Source organism: Notolepis coatsorum (genome assembly GCF_963971535.1).
Source record: "Notolepis coatsorum genome assembly, chromosome: 16".
NCBI lineage: Eukaryota > Metazoa > Chordata > Actinopteri > Aulopiformes > Paralepididae > Notolepis > Notolepis coatsorum.
Window position 1 is genome coordinate 7649016 of NC_140180.1, and position 22824 is coordinate 7671839.

The 22824-nt window shown below is 42.3% G+C and overlaps 1 protein-coding gene across 1 annotated transcript in view; it reads right to left on the reverse strand.

Annotated features, from left to right (window-relative positions):
- LOC311242530 (hyaluronidase-4-like) overlaps nucleotides 1–22339 on the reverse strand; it is a gene marked incomplete at both ends in the record, with an annotated part of 50184 nt that extends 27845 nt beyond the window's left edge. Inside the window, one exon of the mRNA XM_084331488.1 lies at nucleotides 22298–22339. Coding sequence (XP_084187614.1) covers nucleotides 22298–22339 — 42 coding nt within the window. The remainder of the gene's footprint in view (nucleotides 1–22297) is intronic.
- Nucleotides 22340–22824: the final 485 nt, after the last annotated feature.

The window sequence follows — 22824 nt, forward strand, 5'->3', positions numbered from 1 at the left end:
TCTAGTGGCGAGAGCTGTGTTAGTATCAGGGTGGGTGGCTTGGTCTAGTGGCGAGAGCTGTGTTAGTATCAGGGTGGGTGGGTGTCTTGATCTAGTGGTGAGAGCTGTGTTAGTATCAGGGTGGGTGGGTGTCTTAGTCTAGTGGTGAAAGCTGTGTTTGTATCAGGGTGGGTGGGTGTCTTGATCTAGTGGTGAGAGCTGTGTTTGTATCAGGGTGGGTGTCTTAGTCTAGTGGTGAGAGCTGTGTTTGTATCAGGGTGGGTGGCTTGGTCTAGTGGTGAGAGCTGTGTTAGTATCAGGGTGGGTGGGTGTCTTAGTCTAGTGGTGAAAGCTGTGTTTGTATCAGGGTGGGTGGGTGTCTTGATCTAGTGGTGAGAACTGTGTTTGTATCAGGGTGGGTGTCTTAGTCTAGTGGTGAGAGCTGTGTTTGTATCAGGGTGGGTGTCTTAGTCTAGTAGCGACTAGTGAGAGCTGTGTTTGTATCAGGGTGGGTGCCTTAGTCTAGTAGTGAGAGCTGTGTTGGTATCAGGGTGTGTGTCTTGATCTAGTGATGAGAGCTGTGTTTGTATCAGGGTGGGTGGTATAGTCTAGAGGTGAGAGCTGTGTTAGTATCAGGGTGGGTGGGTGTCTGAGTCTAGTGGTGAGAGCTGTGTTTGTATCAGGGTGGGTGTCTTGATCTAGTGGTGAGAGCTGTGTTTGTATCAGGGTGGGTGTCTTGATCTAGTGGTGAGAGCTGTGTTAGTATCAGGGTTGGTGGGTGTCTGAGTCTAGTGGTAAGAGCTGTGTTTGTATCAGGGTGGGTGTCTGAGTCTAGTGGTGAGAGCTGTTTGTATCAGGGTGGGTGTCTTGGTCTAGTGGTGAGAGCTGTGTTAGTATCAGGGTGGGTGGGTGTCTGAGTCTAGTGGTGAGAGCTGTTTGTATCAGGGTGAGTGTCTTGGTCTAGTGGTGAGAGCTGTGTTTGTATCAGGGTGGGTGGCTTGGTCTAGTGGCGAGAGCTGTGTTAGTATCAGGGTGGGTGGCTTAGTCTAGTGGTGAGAGCTGTGTTAGTATCAGGGTGGGTGGGTGTCTTGATCTAGTGGTGAGAGCTGTGTTAATATCAGGGTGGGTGGGTGTCTTAGTCTAGTGGTGAAAGCTGTGTTTGTATCAGGGTGGGTGGGTGTCTGAGTTTAGTAGTGAGAGCTGTGTTTGTATCAGGGTGGGTGTCTTGGTCTAGTGGTGAGAGCTGTGTTTGTATCAGGGTGGGTGTCTAGTGGTGAGAGCTGTGTTTGTATCAGGTTGGGTGTCTTGGTCTAGTGGTGAGAGCTGTGTTTGTATCAGGGTGGGTGTCTGAGTCTAGTGGTGAGCTGTGTTTGTATCAGGGTGGGTGTCTTGGTCTAGTGGTGAGAGCTGTATTTGTATCAGGGTGGGTGTCTGAGTCTAGTGGTGAGCTGTATTTGTATCAGGGTTGGTGTCTTGGTCTAGTGGTGAGAGCACTCACCTCCACCACAAGCGCCGTTAATTTGACTCCGTGTTGTGCTGATTCTTTTGCCAATACAAAACGTAAATATATTACATATACAATACATAAATATATGTTATATACTATAACATAACGTACATTATGTAGCTTTTTTTCTATGGTCGAGATTACTTTATTTACGTTTTCTGATGAGACCGAGGAGTGTACAGTACACACCTCTGTACATAGGTGAGACAGAGGTGGATAGGGTTAACTTAAAACCTTTAAATTCTTCAGTACCCACATCAGTGAGGACCTCACCTGGGCTCACAACACCCAACAGATAATTAAAAAATCCCACCAACGACTGTACTTCCTAAGAAGGCTGAGAAAATTTGGCATGCCACCCAAAATTCTCAGCAACTTCTATAGAAGTATGGTTCCTTACCAGCTCAATCACGGTCTGGTATGGAAACTGCACTGCTAAGGAGAGGAAGGCACTCCAGCGAGTGATTAAGGCCCTGTCCACACGATCACGGGTATTAATGACACAGAAGTTTTGAAAAAAAGAAACCTCTGTCCACACAGGTGAATAACCGTGTATAACCGCGTACTCACGGCGGCTGGAAAACCAGCAACCGATACATGTAGTACAATGCCAAAGCAGTAGGCGGCGATGTTGTTCAGACATGAAGGCCATTTCAACCAATCAGAAAAGGTTGAACGCGCACTACACTTCCTGCTTAAAAACAACACAGCCACCATCTTTAAATACCTCACGTTAGTCATTTAGCCAACGGAGCATATATTTTTCAGCAAAGAAACTGCAATAAAAGTGCAATAAACAAACGGATACATTCACTGTGTGTTCTGCCTCTCATTTGTTGATGAAACAAAACCAACAGCAACACAATTTACCACCAAGAGCGGATAGTTTAGTCTCACAAAAAGATCTCCGGTGTTGTTGGCTACATGCTAATGTGAATGGCATTCTCTATGTATAGTATATAGCTTACATGCTAACGTAATAATGTGGTAACGTTAACGCTAGTATAATGAATGGATGCAAACGTTATTTAACACATTGCAGAATGGGTACAATACGGCTCAATACAAACAATTGTTAAGGGGATGCAGTCTGGACTGGGTTCCTTATAACAATAACTTGACAACACATGAGTTTAGTTTAGCCGCAGCTACATGTTTACTCTGAGCGTCAGGTCAGGAATGCGACAACAGACATCAGTCGATCACAACACTCTTCAACACAGACGATACGTTTCGAACAAAAGTTTGTTACAATCATTTTCATATAACGCTACTTGGGACAGCTCTGCTGTAAACACTGGTGTAGCTGGCTCTGCTCTAATCTCTCTACCCCGCGCTTGGCTGCTAACTTGCTATTGTTTGCGACAGTCTGCTGTGAACATGGGAAATAATTGCGACAGCTCTGCTGTAAACACTGGGAATAACCTCGGTTGCTATGCCCACACGCACCCACTGCAACCGGGATGTGCGCAAAACTTCACCCTGGACTCCGGTTTTCAAAGACCGCGGTTGCAGTGTAGCAACCCCGGTTGTGTGTGCCCGAACAGTGCAACTGCGCACATACAATCATGGTTACATTAAATCCAGCGCTAGTGTGGACGGGGCCTAAAACTGCTCAGTACATCTCTGGAGCAGCCTTCCCCTCACTACAGGACATTTACTCTACCAGGGCCACAAGGAGAGCACATAACATAATTAAGGACAGCACACATCTTCAACCTCCTGCCACCAGGCAGGCGATATAAGGGGCCTTTCTCACTCACCCATTCGGTTCCGTTCCATTCCGTACCGTCCTCATTCCGGGTAGGGTGCGAACTTCCCCCCTCCCTCTCCCCCCTCTAGTTTGTGTACACACTTCAGTCTTGGTTCGCTCCGGGTTCTGTTTACGGTTTGCGTTTTGAGCGTTTACGCTTGCCGTAGGCGATGATGTCACGCTCGAAAATGTTAACAGGAAGTGTGTTAACACGGAGACTGGAGGCTGATATAAAAGAAACAAATAACCAATAAATATGAAGTTATATTTGAACTTCTGTTGTCAAGCCTTGTCAATATAACCCACCCCATTTTATCACGAATGGATGGTGTTGTAGAGTTCGCTTTTGAGCGTTTCCCAGGGCTAACGCTAAGCTAGCGGCTAACGCTAGTTAGCTTAGCCTAGTACTAGTCTAGTATAGCCACTGGCACTGTAGCACTTATTTTTCAGCAAAGAACGTGCAATAAACAAAACGGATACATTCACTGTGTGTTCTGCCTCTCATTTGTTGATGAAACAAAACTAACATCAACACAATTGAACACCAAAAGCGGTGTTTAGTCTAATCTGCGCCGTTTTGTTAGCTTACATGCTAACGTGAATGGAATATGCCAGTATAACAGTATAGCATTGTGGCTAGCAGCTAAACGCTAAGCTAACAGCTAACGCTAGTTAGCTTAGCCTGTGGCAATTACATTGCATGTCATTGATCTACTGGTCGACCACGGCCGACTGGTTGGGCACCACTGGTCTAATAGAAATAAATGCATTCGAACAAGAAACCAATGTATAGACATAGCATGGCAAACAAAATTGCCAGGCCTAATGCGAGCCAGGGAAGTGCTGTGCGTTTGTAATGTGGCTTCATGTTTTCATCCACTGAGCTGTGAGGCTCCACAATGCTTGTTTTTGGTTGAGGTCTGAACTCTCAAATTGCCCATAAATATCATTTTTGTGGGTATTGTCCAGTTGTTGCTGTGTGGTTTTATCTGCCCAAAATTCAAGCAAGCATGAAAGCATATTACAGTAACGACGTTGTGTGTGTCACGCCCACCGCTCCCACTGGCCCGCACCCGAAACCACCTATTTCAACCGTCCCAGGTTCAGCGGGGGGTATTCCGAATCAGCGCCGCTTCGCATCCAAAAGGGGTGTGTCCGTCTGAGTGAGAACACTCCCCCCCGTCCCCGGGGGCGCTGATTCGACCCCGATTGGTGAGTGAGAAAGGCCCCTTAGGCCCGCCTCCACATTTGGCCCGGCCCCCTAGAGCCCAGGAGCTAAAAAATAAATAAAAATTATTTAAGATGGCAGCATCCCCATTGTCTGTGCTGAATGTTTGTTAGTGTTTGATATTTTTTGTTGGTTTTTAGTACTTTTAAACATCCATTTTTAGTAAGTAGTAGTTTTCATTTGATCCTATAATTTTTTCATTCACCGATTTGTGGACTTTTTTTTTAGTGTCCTGAAAGGCGCCTTATAAATAAAATGCATTATTATTATTATTATCATCCAGGAGGGAAAGACACTTTGGATAGTAGGGACAGCATCTCTGCCTGTCCTGGCCAGGAAACACTTTGCAACTGTGATCTCCTCTGGCAGTAGTTGGATATTGTAATGTGTGGCGAGGGGTTGCAGCAATTCCACTGAGAGAAACTGGTCTGAGGCTGGATAACATGCCTGTCTGAAAGCCAGAACTACGAGACTGACAAACAGTCTGGTCAGTTTAGGCATAATGGCTGCAAAAAATTATTAACATTTGAGCCAATGTTTTTCTGTTCATTTAGGGCCTGATAAACAAAAAATGCAAGGAGCCCAAAAAATTTGCTAGGCGAAGTCCCTGAAACGGCCACGCCCACTTTTTAGGCCTGGCATTTTGTATCTCGGCTCCTGAAGGTCACAGAGAGTTGATTTTGGGCTCAAAAGTTGCAGAAACACCACATTTATATTAGTGTTATGAACAAACATTATGCCCTAAAACCTTTACTTTTTCAGATATTTGTGAAAAATCACTGCCATTCCGCCACGCCCGTTTTCGCTACGGCCGAAATTCGAAACCGCTCTGGGTGTATCGCGTATCATGGGAGAAGAGTTTTCTCATTCATACTTTGCTTTTATGGGTGGGCTGCACCTTGAGAAGGTTTCTCTGGTCTGTGTTGGCCAGTTGATAAAAGGAACTGGCCTGGATACCAGCTTAACCTCAGCTAATCTGAACATCACTGGTCTGACTACTGCTGTATGTGATGTGAATTCCATAAAGAAGGCTAGATACTGCATTCAAATCCTGGCTGTGGTCCTGGCCAATAAGAGAGATGAGGCATTCCAGGCAAAACATCTAGAGGACAACAGTTTGATTTGGAGCAATTGGGTGGCCAATGAAAACAGCCCCATGTTTCACTACTGGACCAATGTCCTTGAAGCAATCAAGAAGGATCTTATCTTCATCAGATACTTTCGGGAGGCCAACTTCATCATGATAGTCTGTGGACTTGAACAGCTCATTCCTCTTTACTTTGCACTTGATCATACACACTATGCCAGATGGATATCAGTGTTTCTTCAGGATCTCAAAGAGCTCAAATGGAGACACCCAGAGTTGTTCAAGGAATTTCTATCAGGCTCTTTCACAGTAAACACCAGAGGTAACCGATTTCCAAAGATTGTATGTGATCAAAAGCAGGAGCATAATATAAAGGTCATCAAGTCTGACACTGGATACGTCGATATCATCAATCGGGAAGATCAGGAATTCTTCAGGAAACTCGAACTTGCCGTACCCAAAATCCAGTGCTACCTAGCTGAGATTGAAGGTCAAGATCTAGCACACGGACACAAAGAAATGCTGGACTCCTTCAAGGAAACGTTTTCAAGCCACACTCTCAAGGTGTATCAGGGTATCCTTACCAACCCCTTCAACCAAGCTCAGTTCATGAGGTTGAACTCATCCATTCCCTTCCCAGATGTGGTAACTAAAGATGCCAGCCTTGTTTTTACAGTTGGCAAAACACAGCATGACCAATTTGTGCAGGAGCGATTTGTATATGCTCAGAAGGATGTTAGTGCAAAAATCTCCCGCAATGCCCTGATGCCAAGTTCAGGTGCAAAAGTCCAGCTTGCTAGCCCTGCAATCAAGCCACCTAAAGGAACCTTTGCAAAGCTGAAGGAGGCCTGCAGATCAAGAGAAGAAGAGACAAGGAGGCTCTTTGGTGGTGAATTCACAGGTAAATCTAGTTGATATAATTTCAAAGTTATTCAATGTTTTAGACGCAGGCAACTTTCGTCTTACCAGATTCTCGATACAGTGACGTTCAATTATTCATTTTATAAGTGAATTGATTTGACAGTGCTAATTTAGTTTTGGTAAAACTATTCATTTCAATCACAGGTTTACCAGAAGCCCCGTCAAGAAAGGATGGAGACATTATCACAGCCAAAAGTCTCAAATCCTGAAGGACATCGGAGTACAAGTTCAATCTACAGCCTCAGAGGGACTTGTGATAGATCTATCTGTGCAAGTACGAATCCTGGCGAAGTCTCTCACCAAAGGCATGACATTCCGGGACTTTGTCTTCAAGGTGTTGAACAGCGTTGCCAAGATTGTTCATGAGAAGGAAGCAAATCGTATTGACATTGTGGCTGACCTCTACCAGACTATGAACATTAAAGGGGAACTATTTTACTATTTCTTTCACTATTTGGGCACTTTTACACAATTCCTGTGAGTTTATGGAACACCTCTGTAATTTTTTTATTTTTTTTTATTCATTGTTTTGTATTTCTAATCAAGTCCTCAAACACAGCATTTTTCTACCTCAAGATCCTAAGCCGTTTTGAGGCTGAGCTCCAACCACAATGGTAAGTTACTGCGCCGCCTGAACATTATCATGCAGCGGTGTCTTTCTGACATCACAAATCATCACATTTTCAGATGACTCAGTTCAGTGAGGGTGAATATTGTGAGAGGAGAATTGGAAGAATGCGCCAATATGATAATTAGAGACATAGATCATATTAATATAAGTCCACATAGCTAGGAAACAATGCTAAACACTGAAAAAGGCCATTTATAAGATAGTTCCCCTTTAAGACTGACTAGGAATAATCGGGGGTCAGCAGGTAGTTCACAGATGGCCTTCAGCGAGAATGACACCGTGCCGGAATCTAAGCAATTCTTTGAAGGTTTTCTGTCTAATCAAGGCAACAAGGTAGCCCTGAATTTAATGTTTGCCAGGATTGCTAAGGAACATGCATGGAACTGGAGCAAGGAGTTCAGCATCACCTACAGCAGGAAGATCCTTGCAAACGTTGGCGAAAATGTTGAGATCCAACTTTATGACCGCATAGAGATGCTTGAGGAGGCTAACAACCGCATCATTTGCCATGAGATGGACATGCTAAACAAGGGGATTAAGTCAGTTACGGTTAGAACAGTTGACTCCGATGTAGTTGTCATCCTACTAGGGTTCACTACAAAGTTCCGGTCAGTATGTTGTGATTTGCAACTTCGTCGACTTTGCTGTTCCGGACAAATGCCAGTTCTACTCAATCACAGAAGCACACAAGAAGCTTGGTGGAGATGTGGCTGATGCCATGCCTGTGTTCCATTATTTCAGTGGCTGTGATTCTGTGAGCAGAGCACCTTCTTTGGCCAATCAAAGAATGCTCAATTCAAAGCCTGGATGAACCACAGTAAGTTGACAGAGTTCACTGCTGCATTGAGAGGACTAAGTTGCTGCCCTAGTATTGAGACTGTTAGGAACAGCATGGAAGTTATTGAACCCTGGGTAATGAGCTGGTACAACAAGGCAGGATGGCTGTGGGGGAACAGCCTTCTACAACTCCCTTGTCCCCCGGTTGTTGAATGGAGATGGACTAACTCTTCGTCAAGTGGAGCACAGTTTCCGCAGGAGACACATTGTCTCAGGTAACAGGGGTGTGTAGCTGCAGATCTAATAAATGCACCTCATGTTCTTGTGCTGGCAGGGGGATGAAATGTCTCATTTATTGCAAGTGCCTCAGCAAGTGTTTGAATCCTGTGTGATGGGATGTGTGATGTGTTCAAATAAAGTTTTTTTGGGGGCGGCTGAGTGGTGCAGCGGACATTGCGCTCGTCACCAACGCAAGAGACACCGGGTTCGACTCCGGCTGTCGGCGTTGCCTCCGGCTTGGGCCAGCCGTCATACTAACTCAATTGGCAGAGTTAGCGGGTGGAAGTCGATGGGTGGTAATCTGGACATTTTTGACAGCGACTCCTACAGGTTGGTTGGGGACGCCTGCACAGCAGAGACAGGAAATGGCGGGGGTAGTGTGAGCCTCCCACACATTACACCTCGCCAATGAGAGTCCGCGCTGGCAGGTGAAAAGATGTGACAGGCTGCCTCCTCGTGTATCGGAGGAGACACGTGATGCAAGGCTTCTATCCTCCCTACAACCGGCCAGTGGGGGGCATATGCGAGCAACGTTCAAGACAGGGGAGGGAAGAATTGGCACAGTGGAATTGGGATGGAAAATAGAAAAAGCTGAGAAAAAGTGGATACAAAAAATTAAGTTTTTTTGGACTTCAAGTGGTTTGCTTTGTTTCTTGGGTGGTTGTTGGGGTCCTCATCTTATAACAAAGCCTCAACCTAAACACTAGTATGCCCCATGAGTAGATTTTGAACTTTGGCCCAAACTAACTGCATGGCCTTCATGAGCAGATTTGGCTGAAGTGGCTTGGGTGCTGATCAATTCAGAGATAAAAAAAAAGGTTTTTCATGAATATCTCAAAAAGTTAAGGTTTTGGGGCATATGTTTGTTCATAACACTATAATAAATGTGGTGTTTCCACAACTTTTGAGCCCAAAATCAACTCTCTGCGAGCTCCAGGAGCCGAGATACTAAATGTCAGGTCTAAAAAGTGGGCGTGGCCGTTTCAGAGACTTCGCCTAACAAATTTTTTGGGCTCCTTGCTTTTTTTTTCTTTATTGGACCCTAAATGAACAGAAAAACATTGGCTCAAATGTTAATCATGATTTGCAGCCTTGACCCCATATTTGCCCCAAACTGACCAGACTATCTACCCACAGGCCATCAGACTCTGAATGCCAGCACCTCCACCTAGCCCCCCCCCCCCACACACCTTGGCAGACACTGACCTGATTACTGCTGTGAACACACTGTCACCCTTCCCCCCTGAACTTTGAATCACTAAAGACACTTTTTAACTGCTGCTGTGACCCACTGTCACCTCCATTCATATCGTAAATACTGATCGGAACGTGCAATGTTACTTGTTGTATATATTTATCTATTTTTCTTTTTTACCTTATTTTCTAGCACTCGTTTGTATTTAAATATGTTTAAGTTAAGTTTTGTGAAGGGCGGACTAGCAAAGTAAGATTTTCATTGTATGGCAAACTGTCTGTTTAACTGTGCATATGACAATAAACAATCTTGAATCTTGAGACCGTGTTGCATGCAGACAGTGTAGACAATAGACAACAAACCAGCCAGAAATCTGAAGTAAAGCATTGCTTGCACCAACTTTATCCAAATGACTGTGTGTAGTTTGTGATGTCATCAACCAGTTTTCTCCAATGACGGTAGAGTCATTATATATCGCAATATTTCACTGCAACATTACTGGTAAGGGGGGGGGGGGGGCAGGTACAGGGCAGGGAAATAGTAGAAAGACATAAAAACAGGCAATAAAATTAGATCTGAATATAGAAAGATGAGAAAAATAAATCAACGATATAATTCTGAATATAAAAAAGAGCAAAATAAACGTTGTAAACAAAGTAGCAGATGATGGTCCATGTGATTGATTGATTGAAAACTTTATTAACAGATTACAGAATGGGTACAGTACAGTACAGCTCAATACACACAATTGTTAAGGGGATGCAGACCAGAGAAAGACTTTCGTCTTGTTTATATCAGGGTCCCCCATTTTCAATTCATCATAACATATGACACACACGACATACAAAGACCTCCCCCTTAAAGGGGAATGCTAGCCATTTTAAGAAGTCACATTATGTTGAGGAACTACTAGGAATCTCAGACCACTAAGTGCGTTTGACTCTTCCACCAAACCTGCACGGACTACAACGTATGACATATACCATACCAGTAAGGGTACCTTGTGTATACTGTTTACTCTTACTCATATTCTTTATTGGCCAGTGTTACGGACGGTGTCCTTATAGAGGGAATAATGTATAATAATTAGGGCTGTCAGTTTATCGCGTTAATTAGCTTAATTAATTACACAGCAAATTATCGCATTATGAAAATTAACTCAAAATTAAATACAAAAAAAAAGTATTTAAAAAAAATAATAATTTAAGTAGATATTCCCGGATTATATGGGTTTTCGATATCTAATTCTAAACATTCTAAACAACACTTTATTCTGAAATGTTCTAACCAATAAATGTTAATAGGTTTAAAAAAAAAAAGAAAAAAAGGTTTAAATGAGTATACCAATTGAGGTATAATTTTCATTCTGTTATAATTACATTAACGGGAGAGAGGCTTGGTCACAGGTGACATTATTAAATTAGAATTAAAAATATAGATTCTATGGTATACATAGGAAAGCTTAGGATAAATTGCTCATTCTGGGCAGACCGGAGGTGCAGGAAAGGAAGAAGTTGTACGCGAAGGAGGTATCAAATAGGTACCTTGTACGACTCTGTAAGGGAGGGGGGATCAGGCTTTTTTTTGTATATATGTATGTTTTTATGCTCGGCTCCCAACAGGACCTCAACAGTGGGATGTAAATCCATTGTGAATTCGCACTCCAGAAATATTACCAACAAATACAAATCAATATGTATAGATTATGGCTAGTTTGAATATAATGATCTGGAACACTGGGGGAATAAATAATCAACATAAACGCAAAAGCGTGCTCACATTGATGAAAAACAAACAGGTTGATGTGGCTCTCTTAAGCGAAACGCACATTTTAGTGGGAGACAAAGCTACGTTAGCGGACAACACATACCATAACATTAGTCACTCTTCCTTTGGAACGAGAACCTGTGGAGTCGTGAGACGGAAATTGAATATTGAATTGAAGGGAGTATGGTCTGATGCAGATGGTCGGATAACCATAGCTTATACACAAGAATAGGAAAATAGCGTTGGTAGCGGTATATGCCCCAAATCTTTACGAAACTAATTTCTACACTGCACTCACTAAGGAAATGTTAAACCTTCCAGAATACTCATTTATAATCGGTGCAGATTTTAATGTCATTTGGGACCCTGGGTTGGATAAATCTTATCCCAACTTTTCCAACGAACAAAAAAAGTCATCTAAGGCGTTAAAGGATTGGACAAAAAATACAGGTGTAAATGATCTATGGCGATCACTCAACCCCACGATCCGGAAGTACTCCTGTCGATCAGCAAGACATAAAACACTCTCCAGAATAGATTATGTTTTCGCAACCCTGAGACTATTTGATAACTATGAAGTGGAGATGGTACCCAATGCATTATCAGATCACTGTTATTTACTCCTAAAAGGATCATTTGGTGTACTATCATCCCGAGCCCCAAGATGGCGCTTTAACACGACACTGCTGAATAACAAGGAATTCATTACACAACTCAAAGAAGCTCTTTCAGTATTCCTACTAGAGAATGTGAACTCGGTGCCGGACCCTAGAATATTATGGATGTCGTTAAAGGGAATGATCAAGGATTTCACTAATAGCTTTTCATCCAAAATACGCAAGAATCGATGCTCAAAACTGGCGGAACTAGAAACGCTTTACTCTATGTTATTTACTTCTTTACAATATAACGACTCGGTTCGACTGGAATCTCAAGTTAATTTACTAAAAATAGAGATTAACGGCATTTATAAACAACAATCTGAAGTACAAATACGTAGCACTAGACAACAGCATTACTCTCAAGGTTCCAAACCAAGTCACCTACTAGCTACGCGATTAAGAGTTAACGCAAAATTTGCAGATATAACTTCCATTAAAGCACAACAAGGACTTGTAACAGACACCAAAGAAATAAACGCGACATTCAAAGAATTCTACTCCAACTTGTATAAATCAGAAACGACCTTCGATCAAAACAAAATGGACACATATCTTAATCAAATTAACCTCCCCAAACATTCAGAGGATGATGCTAAACAGTTAGAGACACCAATCACACTATAGGAACTCAGGAAGGCCATATCCGAAATGCAAAGTGGTAAGGCTCCTGGAAGAGACGGTATCCCACCAGAAATGTACCTCTCATGCTGGGACATAATTGGACCCCTATTACTTAATATGATTTTATACTCAGTCAAGGAGGGGAACTTTCATAAGAACGACAATATAGCACTCATGGATAAAAGCGTCAGCTAAATGACTAAATGTAAATGTAAATGTAAATAACAGTTCTCCTCAAAAAAGACAAAGACCCCACAGAGTGCGGTAGTTATAGACCCTTAAGCCTCCTCGGAACCGATATCAAACTGTTCTCTAAGGTATTAGCCATCAGACTTCAAAAGCATATGACGTCTTTAGTTCATCCGGATCAAACTGGCTTCATAAGAAACCGCTTGATCACTGACAACATAAGACGATTACTATACGTACTAGATGCCAGCAAGGACGACACCACACCTAAGGCGATGCTGTCCCTGGATGCAATGAAAGCCTTTGATAGGTTGGAATGGTCGTATCTATGGGCAGTATTAGAAAGGATGGGGTTAGGAAAAGGATTCATTGATATGATTAAAGTATTATACAAAGACCCATCGGCCATGATTACAACAGGTATAATCACCTCCGGAATATTTCCGGTATCACGCTCTTCTAGACAGGGTTGCCCTCTTAGTCCCGGACTATTCGATTTATCACTAGAACCTTTAGCACAATATATAAGACAATCCCAACTCATAGAATCAATCGTAATCAAGGGTACACAACACAAAATGAGTCTATATGTGGACGACGTAATACTGTTCATGCAAAACCCTAACACCGCAATGCCTCATCTTCTCAAGTTGATTGATGACTTTGGCGACCTACCGGGATTTAAGATAAATTGGCCAAAGTCGGCTTTCCTTCCACTGAACGCCCCTGCAAAAAATACAAGTCTTCCAGAAGAAATACCAATGGTTAAACACTTTAAATGTTTGGGAGTTGAAGTATTCCCTACCATAAGCCAAACGGTGAAACACAATTACATAGAAATCCAAAATAAAATCAAATACGACTTGGACAGGTGGTCAACTTAAAAACTCAGTACAGGCACGGGTTTCAATAATTAAGATGGATGTCTTACCTAGAATCAACTTCATCAGCTCAATGCTTCCGTTACCCCCTCCAGCTCCGCTCCCCTCCGCTTCCGCATATAAATTTATTTGGAATAACAAACCACCACGTATAAAAATATCCACCGCACAAAGAGACAAAGCAGACGGAGGGATGGCATTTCCAAATTTGTTCCACTATTTTAAGGCGTACACTTTAAGACCACTGACAACCTGGTTTGAACCCCAAACATCAGTATCCTGGAGAAATTTAGAAGTAAATATAGTAGCACCACAGAGACTGCAGGACATAGTATACACCAAAGTATCAATTAAGCAATGCGAACTGAAATATGGCCCCATAATTACTCATGCGATCCGGATATGGCGTGAAACACAAAAAAAATATTCTAACCCACATAAATGGCATAATCATACTCCCTTATTCAATAACAATGCACTCCTGATTGGAAAACGACCTATAAGATTCCCTAGATGGGAAAAGCAAGGCATACATACATTAGGAGATGTTTTCAACAAACAGGGTATTTGTAGTTATGATGAAATAGAAAAATAATTAACCTCACCGGTTCCACATATTATTTTTACACACAATTATTGTTATGTTTGAAGGCTCACAGTGTTCCATTAACACTTTAATCACCATGGGTTAAATTCATAATTTACCATCCCTCGCCAGCTCTATTTGTCTATGGAGAAGTTCCCCTTCTTTGCAGGGCTATAACTTTTTAAATTCTATTGCTAAACTGCCATTATTATGGCCCATTCAATGTCCTATATGTATTGTTCAGGGTGTAGCAACGTTAAACTTTTTCATTCACATATTCATACTAAAATATGGTCTAAAGTATAAGTATGTTTTTATCGTTTTCTGCAGCTTTCTTCAGAACGTGATTTATAGCCCCAAATGCATTATATTGATGATCAAATACAGTTTGGTAGGAATCTGTGCGAGATAAAAAGTTTCAACTGGACGTGGTTCTAGACGTTTCTACGCATCATCTGATGATGACCGGATGGGCGGGGGATCGTTTATAATTCCGTGGGCAGCGTTAGATGATTCATCCAGAGTGGGTCATATGTTCATCAGATCAGTTAGTATATTAGACTTTAGAAAATAACGCTGAATCTTACCGTGGCTTCCTCGCGCCGCTGGCAGATGAGCGTGGAACAGATTTTTTTCTATTATGGGATGTAGAAATGCCCGATCCATTTCCAGGTTGTATAATAGTATATACGTCCAAATAACGTTGTTTATTGAGTTAGGGCGAGCGATCTATTATCCAGTGTTTCAAGATGGAGTCGCGGGAGCTATAGCGAGTGGCCGGACCACATATGGATGATCACTACCGGTTCAAAGGTTAATATCCGGTTGGCGATCTGCCGATCGGCCACCAGATGGCGCTCTTGAACCGCTAGAGAGGTGAGAGGAGATCACACTTGTGTCTCAGGGCTCCAGAAAGGAAATATGATTTCGATGACAGATTTTTGAAATATTGACATCAAAGACGAGTTACGGCGTCTTCGGCAGAATGAGCATGGCTCGGAATGACGTCTTAACTCGTCCGCGGCGATCATAGTGTTAAGGATACCAATTGCACACCACAGATACCACAAATTTTTCTATGAAAGAGAGACATCGAGAGGTTTTGTATCAGATTTTTATCATAATTTACTAACGGCCTCGTATGAAACCCTCCACCTAGACTCTGTTTGGAGGAGGGATATACCAGACCTGGAGAAAGATTTTGATTGGCAAGAAGCCTGGGCAAATGTTCGACTTGCATCAAGGAACCCGGACCATCAACAAATCATTTTTATTTTTATTTTTTTATCTTTTCCCCCCTCCATTTTCCTCAGATTTTCTCCCATCTCAATGTTAGTCGTTATGCCAATTCCCAATCCCCTTCCTGGTCGCTGCGCACTTACCCCCCACAGTCGGTCTGGGAGAGTGGAGGCTACCACGTGCTTCCTCCGACACACGTCCAGCCAATCAACCTCTTCTTTTCACCTGGCAGCGCGGATTCTCACTGAGAGGGCGTAGCGTGTGGAAGGATCACACTATCCCACTCAGGTCCTATCCGCGCTTAGCAGGCGCCCCGACCGAACTGTAGGAGTCGCTGTTTACAACGACCCGGACCCACCCCGCCAGCTTCTCCCACCCTCTAATACTGCCAATTATATTAGTGTGAACGGCCAGCCAAGCTGGTGACAACCCCGGAGCTGTGAGCTGGATTCGAACAGGCGAATCCAGCCGCTCCGGGGTTTGGTGACGAACGCAATCTCCGTTACGCCACCTGACCACCATCAACAAATCAATCTTAACTATATTCATAGGACATACTTGACTCCTATAAGACTGAACAGAATGGGTCTTAAACAAGACTCCAAATGCTCCTTATGTACAAATGGGGACGAGGGGACATTTATGCACATGTACTGGGACTGCCCACCAGTTAAGATATTCTGGAAAGAAGTGACCCAGCAATTATCAAATCTCTTAATTCTGAATATACCTGTACACCCCTCTATATTACTGCTGAATGATGTTTTTGAGTGTGCAGTACCTATACAGCTAAATAGATTGGTTTTATCTGGTATTATCTGGTATTACAGTGGCTAAAAAACTGATAGCATCACGATGGTTTCAACCGGAAAAAATTTGCCGAAAGGTCTGGATTCTTACATATCTCGATGTGATTTATCTAGAAATATCTACAGCAAGAATTTTGGGTCTCAATGAATCCAAATTGACAATGTGGTTAGAAGTGGTGGAGAGAATAAAAGCTAGCATATAATGGTAGTGTCTGGTTAGGAGCGAATGATAATGGATGGATTATCCATTGGGGGGTCCAGGGTGGGGGGTGCAAGCAAGAGCATGTGTGTAGGGGAATAGATAGCAGGTATTAGGGGTATATCTTGTATAAGACATTTATCTAAAACGATGATTTAAATTGATGTGCACTGTTAACAATGCTTGTATATCTAATCGTGTGTTGTCATGTTTGTTTATGTGTTTGTTTAAAAAATAATACAAAAAAAAATACAAAAAAAAATATATATATTTTGTTTGTATCTCATTCATTCCATAAGAATGTAGAATACACATTTACAGACGTTTTTTTTTTAATATGGTCCATTTGCATGTTCTTGGTATCTGATTCTAGGGACATCTATGAATCTCAGAGAATGTATTCCCAGTGTCAGAAATACTGTGGGCTAGATCCACAAAGAATGGATTGCACGGTGCAAGTTGCACCCTTACTTACAAATCATTATGAATTGAAAATGGGGGACCCTGATGTAAACAAGACGAAAGTCTTTCTCTGGTCTGCATCCCCTTAACAATTGTGTGTATTGAGCCGTACTGTATTGTACCCATTCTGCAATCTGTTAATAACATTTTCATTCAATCAATCAATCTGCGCGGTGATTGATTGAATGAAAATTTTATTTTGAGTAAATTGTAATGAACCAAATGAGAATATCAATAAATTTTTTTTATCTTTGACTCTGAATAACACCATGCTCAAATTGACCAGACCTGAAAAATCTAAGCAAACTGCCTCTTTGAACTGCTGCGGTCAGGCAAGCGATACCGGAGTCTCAAGGCGAGCACAGAAAGACTCAGAAGAAGCTTCTATCCCCAGGCCATCAGGCTGCTCAACGAACAATAAACACTACACAACAACCATCAACTGCACACAGCACGCACATCCACACACTCTTTAAACAAACAACACACTGCAGCACCCACTCCACACTTTAGATCACCTAAACACACTTTATATTTATTGATAAAGGATTTGCACTACAACTCGTACACCTTACTGTAAATTGTACCTAAATTGTACCTCATCCCATTCTGCTTTGCACTATATAATATTGTATATTAGTACACTGCACAGTATATTGTATATTATATGCTAACTCAGTTACGTCTATTCTGCATTGAACATTGTACATAATCTATACTGAACACTGACCTTTTTTTTTTTTTTTACTTCTAATGTACATGCTATACTATGTTATTTCATACTTATCTTGTCTAGCACAGTCTCTGGAGCGTAACAGTAAGAAGCATTTTGTATAAAAGTATTCTGTACTTCTGTATGACAACTATTAAAGAAACTTGAAACTTGAGATGGAAGATGATTAAACAGAAGGTTTTGTAGATACAGTACTGAATTCTGCCATCCGGACACATGCAATTTTAAATATGATTATAGAATATCAAGCATAAAATGGTTATGCGAAAATGTGATTAATTAGATTAATTAATTACAAATCCTGTAATTCATTAGATTAATTGTTTTAATCGCCTGACAGCACTAATAATAATCTGTTGTATATATAGGCATGTGTTGTTTGTTGTGTTCTTTTGTCTCCCTCTTGTGTCTACATATCCCTAGTCTCAGGTGTCTAGGCCATGTCCCCACGTATCTGGATCTTTTGCCAAACGGATATTCTCAGGCTCTGTTTAAAATAAAATCCTCGTCCACACGACAGTGTTTAAAAAAAAAACTCTATCCAGACACAAACACATAAACGCATATAAATTGCTCCAACAAGCATGCAGCCCAGAAGGTGGCGATAAGCGATATCCCAAATACCATAGTGGTACGAGCGGTCAGGGCGACTGAGAAACGATAGGAATTGTCCATTGGTTCACCCAGCCCACGTGACCATTCCTAGCATTTCCATTGGCTATATTGACATACATAGATGCTAAATAGATAGATATAGCGGAGGATTATGCAGTCCAGAGGAAACAACCAATCTAGATATGTCACGATTCAATGCTTTACTCCTGCGCACTGGGCGACGGAGAGATACAATGTCAATGTTGAGATCACAATCTCCGGATTCTGAAACTAAATACGGCGAGTCCTTATCACAAACTATATATATAGTAAATTACAACAAGACATTAATTAATTGCATTGTACTGTTCACGCGTGATGCCAACATCCTCAACTATCCGCAACATCAGAGAGCATCAGGTGCAGACGCTCTTCTGTCTCGAGTCTACATTGCAATTTGGCTTTTAAATAAATCAAACGCGTGTGTTTAACAACCTCAAAATCTTAATAAATAAACAAAAACGAAAAATCTACTTATGTAAACGAAAATGTCCAGTATAACTAAATAACAGATACATCCCTATATTACGCGCAAGCAGCGTCTGATGGCTGGATCTGTCGGCACTGGAGTATACAGTAGCTGTTACATCTAGACATTTATGAATGATATACAAGATATACATATATACAGTACTGCTTAAGAGGCAGAGATCAATAAGAGAAAATATATACATTCGAGGCGAGGGGGAAGAAACTACAATCCGTCTGTCATTTCAGCACCGCAGGCGCTGTCCATCTTATTACCTCTGTGCGCTTCAAGGCTACGGGTGCCTATTGTATTGCCATAGATAGAACAACAGTCTGAGCATGTGTACTGCGTAGTGAGCTGTGGCGTCATCGTTTATCTAGACTATGCGTTTACAGTGGCTACACAGATCCACTGAACGGATATTTTGGAAAATCTTCACTTCTTATGCGTTTAAGAAAATCTCTGTTTATGTTCCTGAAAACACCCTTTACGTGTGGATGAAAGGCCCAATCGTGGAATAAAATGTGCGTTTGGCAAAAGATCCAGATACGTGGGGACATGGCCTCAGTCCCAGCAACAACAGCAGCAGCAGAGGCTCGTCAGGCAATCAAGCTCCACACTCCTTCATATACCCATTGTGTGCAGTCTTAGTTTAGCTCCCTGGTTCGTTTGGTTGTGGTAACTATACTTGGTCTGTGTGGGAGAGCTCTTTGTGTGTTCTGGTAATAGAGCTGGTGAAGGCTCTGGCACTTTGTGCTGTTAGTTAGTTTAGGAGTTTTAGTTTTGTGCTGTTTGTGTGTTCTGTAGAGCTGTGACCTTTTTGGCATTAGTTTGGTATAGAGCTGAGGCTCTTAGTTAGTTTTGTGTAACTCTCTGTCTTTGGGTATAGAGCTGTGGCCTTTTTGGCATTAGGCTGGTGTAGAGCTGGTACCTAAAGCTCTGGACCGTTTGAGTTGTTGTTTAATAGAGCCATTGTCTTTTTGAGTACATTTGTTTAACCCTAACCCTGTGTATATTTATTCCTCGTCACCCAGCCTATGGTGATTGTTTTTCTTGTATATTATTCTTTTGTTTCGCACACAGGGACAATTGAGGACAGGAAGATACCCTGGGGTCTACATTTTGCATCACGTAGGTGACCTACTGTTAAAGACACCAGCCTTAGAAGTGAGCACCGCCACCTGTACTTTTGGGCGTCCGCGCCTGTAAGGGGGGGATGGGCTGTAATTTCCTTTTGATATTTCATTTGGTGCCACTGGTAGGTCCTCCTTGCTCTCTGTGTTGCTGAGTTTTGTGAAATAAATATTATTATTTTGCAAATTGTTTCTTGGGTTTTGTGTCGCTGCACCCTCACCTACCCTGTCTGTGGCCTAGTGTTGCGTCCCCTTACTGGGGGTGCGTAACAGCCAGATTTATTGTAACATGTAATATAACTGATAGGGCATACAGACCCACCTTTGATTAATGATTATTGTTTACTTTTTCATATTCAGTTAATTATATTGTTGACTTTTCTTGTATTTTTATATTCAGATCAAATGTTGCCTATATTTACGTCTTCATACCATTACCCTGTCTGGACATACCTGTCCCTCCCCTCCCCGTGCTGCTGCTATGACGGCCCGGGATCAATAAAGGAGTATCTCATCTTGTCTTTTTCAAACTAAAAGAAAATGGCGGAGAAGCAGAGAAAGATGGTTTTATTTATTCAAACTGCTTGCATACAAAATATGTCACTGGAACAGAAGTCACCGCAGTACCGCTCCTACAGCTCCCCCCGGTGTCAGGAGGACAGTATGTACAGAGGAGGAAACAAACAGATCTATTGCCCCAAAGTGCAGTTCAAATCAACACAAGGCGTTCTGCTTTAACTACCTTGGATTCATTTATCTACAGAATCTTCACTGCTGTCAAACAGCCTAACGTTACAATATGTGCAAGAAAACGTTATTTTTTTATTGGTTATTTTATATTTACATTCTGGAAATAAGTTACAAAAAAGTCATATTTTCACTGGAGACCAGAGAGAGAGGGTTAGGGTTACAGGTTAAAAAGTCATATTTGGGCTGGGGACAGGAGAGAAAAGCTTGTTTATTTAAATGGGTCCCGGGAGGGACACAAACTATCAGACATGACCTGTAGACAGCCAGGATCTGGTTAGTTTAGGAGTGGAGGACAGTGATGTCATGACTGGTTAGTTTAGGAGCAGAGGACAGTGATGTCATGACTGGTTAGTTTAGGAGCTGAGGACAGTGATGTCATGACTGGTTAGTTTAGGAGTGGAGGACAGTGATGTCATGACTGGTTAGTTTAGGAGCTGAGGACAGTGATGTCATGACTGGTTAGTTTAGGAGCAGAGGACAGTGATGTCATGACTGGTTAGTTTAGGAGCTGAGGACAGTGATGTCATGACTGGTTAGTTTAGGAGCTGAGGACAGTGATGTCATGAATGGTTAGTTTAGGAGCAGAGGACAGTGATGTCATGACTGGTTAGTTTAGGAGCTGAGGACAGTGATGTCATGACTGGTTAGTTTAGGAGCTGAGGACAGTGATGTCATGACTGGTTAGTTTAGGAGCAGAGGACAGTGATGTCATGACTGGTTAGTTTAGGAGCCGAGGACAGTGATGTCATGACTGGTTAGTTTAGGAGCCGAGGAGGGGACAGTGATGTCATCAGAGGGTAAACTGGTTTAGGAGCTGACAGTGATGTCATGAGAGAAGACTGAGAGTTCTCCGTTTGGCTGTGCCAAATATTACGCAGCGGCAAAGGAGAGGAAAACTGGTTAAATGGAGAGAAGTATAATAAAATACTGACCCTAAACCAGTTAAATGGAGTTCCGGCTGCAGTATAATAAAATATCAACCCTAAACCAGTTAAATGGAGTTCCGGCAGCAGTATAATAAAATACTGACCATAAACAAATTAAATGGAGTTCGGGCAGCAGTATAATAAAATAACCATAAACTAATTAAATGGAGTGCAGGCAGCAGTATAATATAAACCAAACCCTGAACCAGTTAAATAGAGTGCTGGTGGCAGTATATAATATGACCCTGACCCTAAACCAGTTAAATTAAGCGCTGGCAGCAGTATAATATAAACCAAACCCTGAACCCGTTAAATGAAGCGCTGGCAGCAGTATAATATAAACCAAACCCTGAACCCGTCAGATGAAGCGCTGGCAGCAGTATAATATAAACCAAACCCTGAACCCGTCAGATGAAGCGCTGGCAGCAGTATAATATAAACCAAACCGTGAACCCGTCAGATGAAGCGCTGGCAGCAGTATAATATAAACCAAACCCTGAACCCGTCAGATGAAGCGCTGGCAGCAGTATAATATAAACCAAACCCTGAACCCGTCAGATGAAGCGCTGGCAGCAGTATAATATAAACCAAACCCTGAACCCGTCAGATGAAGCGCTGGCAGCAGTATAATATAAACCAAACCCTGAACCCGTCAGATGAAGCGCTGGCAGCAGTATAATATAAACCAAACCCTGAACCTGTTAAATTAAGCGCTGGCAGCAGTATAATATAAACCAAACCCTGAACCTGTTAAATTAAGCGCTGGCAGCAGTATAATATAAACCAAACCCTGAACTAGTCAGATGGAGTGCTGGAGCCTGGAGGCAGTATGATGTTGAATCCCTAAGAGCTGATCACACCGTGTGGAAGAAGCAACACTCCTTGTTGAAGATGGGTTTCATGTTGACTACGACATTCTGGCATCTGTATTTACACTTCTGCATTAATGAAGCCATACAATGAAATGTCACCATGTGCCTTTGTGTTTTACCCGACTAGATGCCAGACAAAGTGATCGTGAAAGAGAATAACTTAAATAAAACAACTCCATCCGTCTATTTTTTTAGTCAGGCCAGACCTCGACTTAAATCTTTTTTCGAAGTGTCGACAAAGAGCGAATTATAACTTGTTCCTTTGGATTAGCCGTCGACGCAGGCGGGCTCACGTGCCGTTTCATGTGTCTGAAGCGCAGTACTGGTCGGGTTCTGGAGCAGTGACACCAGGAGACGCTGGAATAACCCCGACCCATCCTCCGCCTGACGTGGAGGTTTTTTTCAGAATCTTCAGACGTTTTTCAGTTAGAATCCCATTTTTAATCTCATCGGCCAGAGGGTCCATGTTCAGGGTCTCATGACATGAAGGTTCTGATGTTTATTTTTTTTGTATT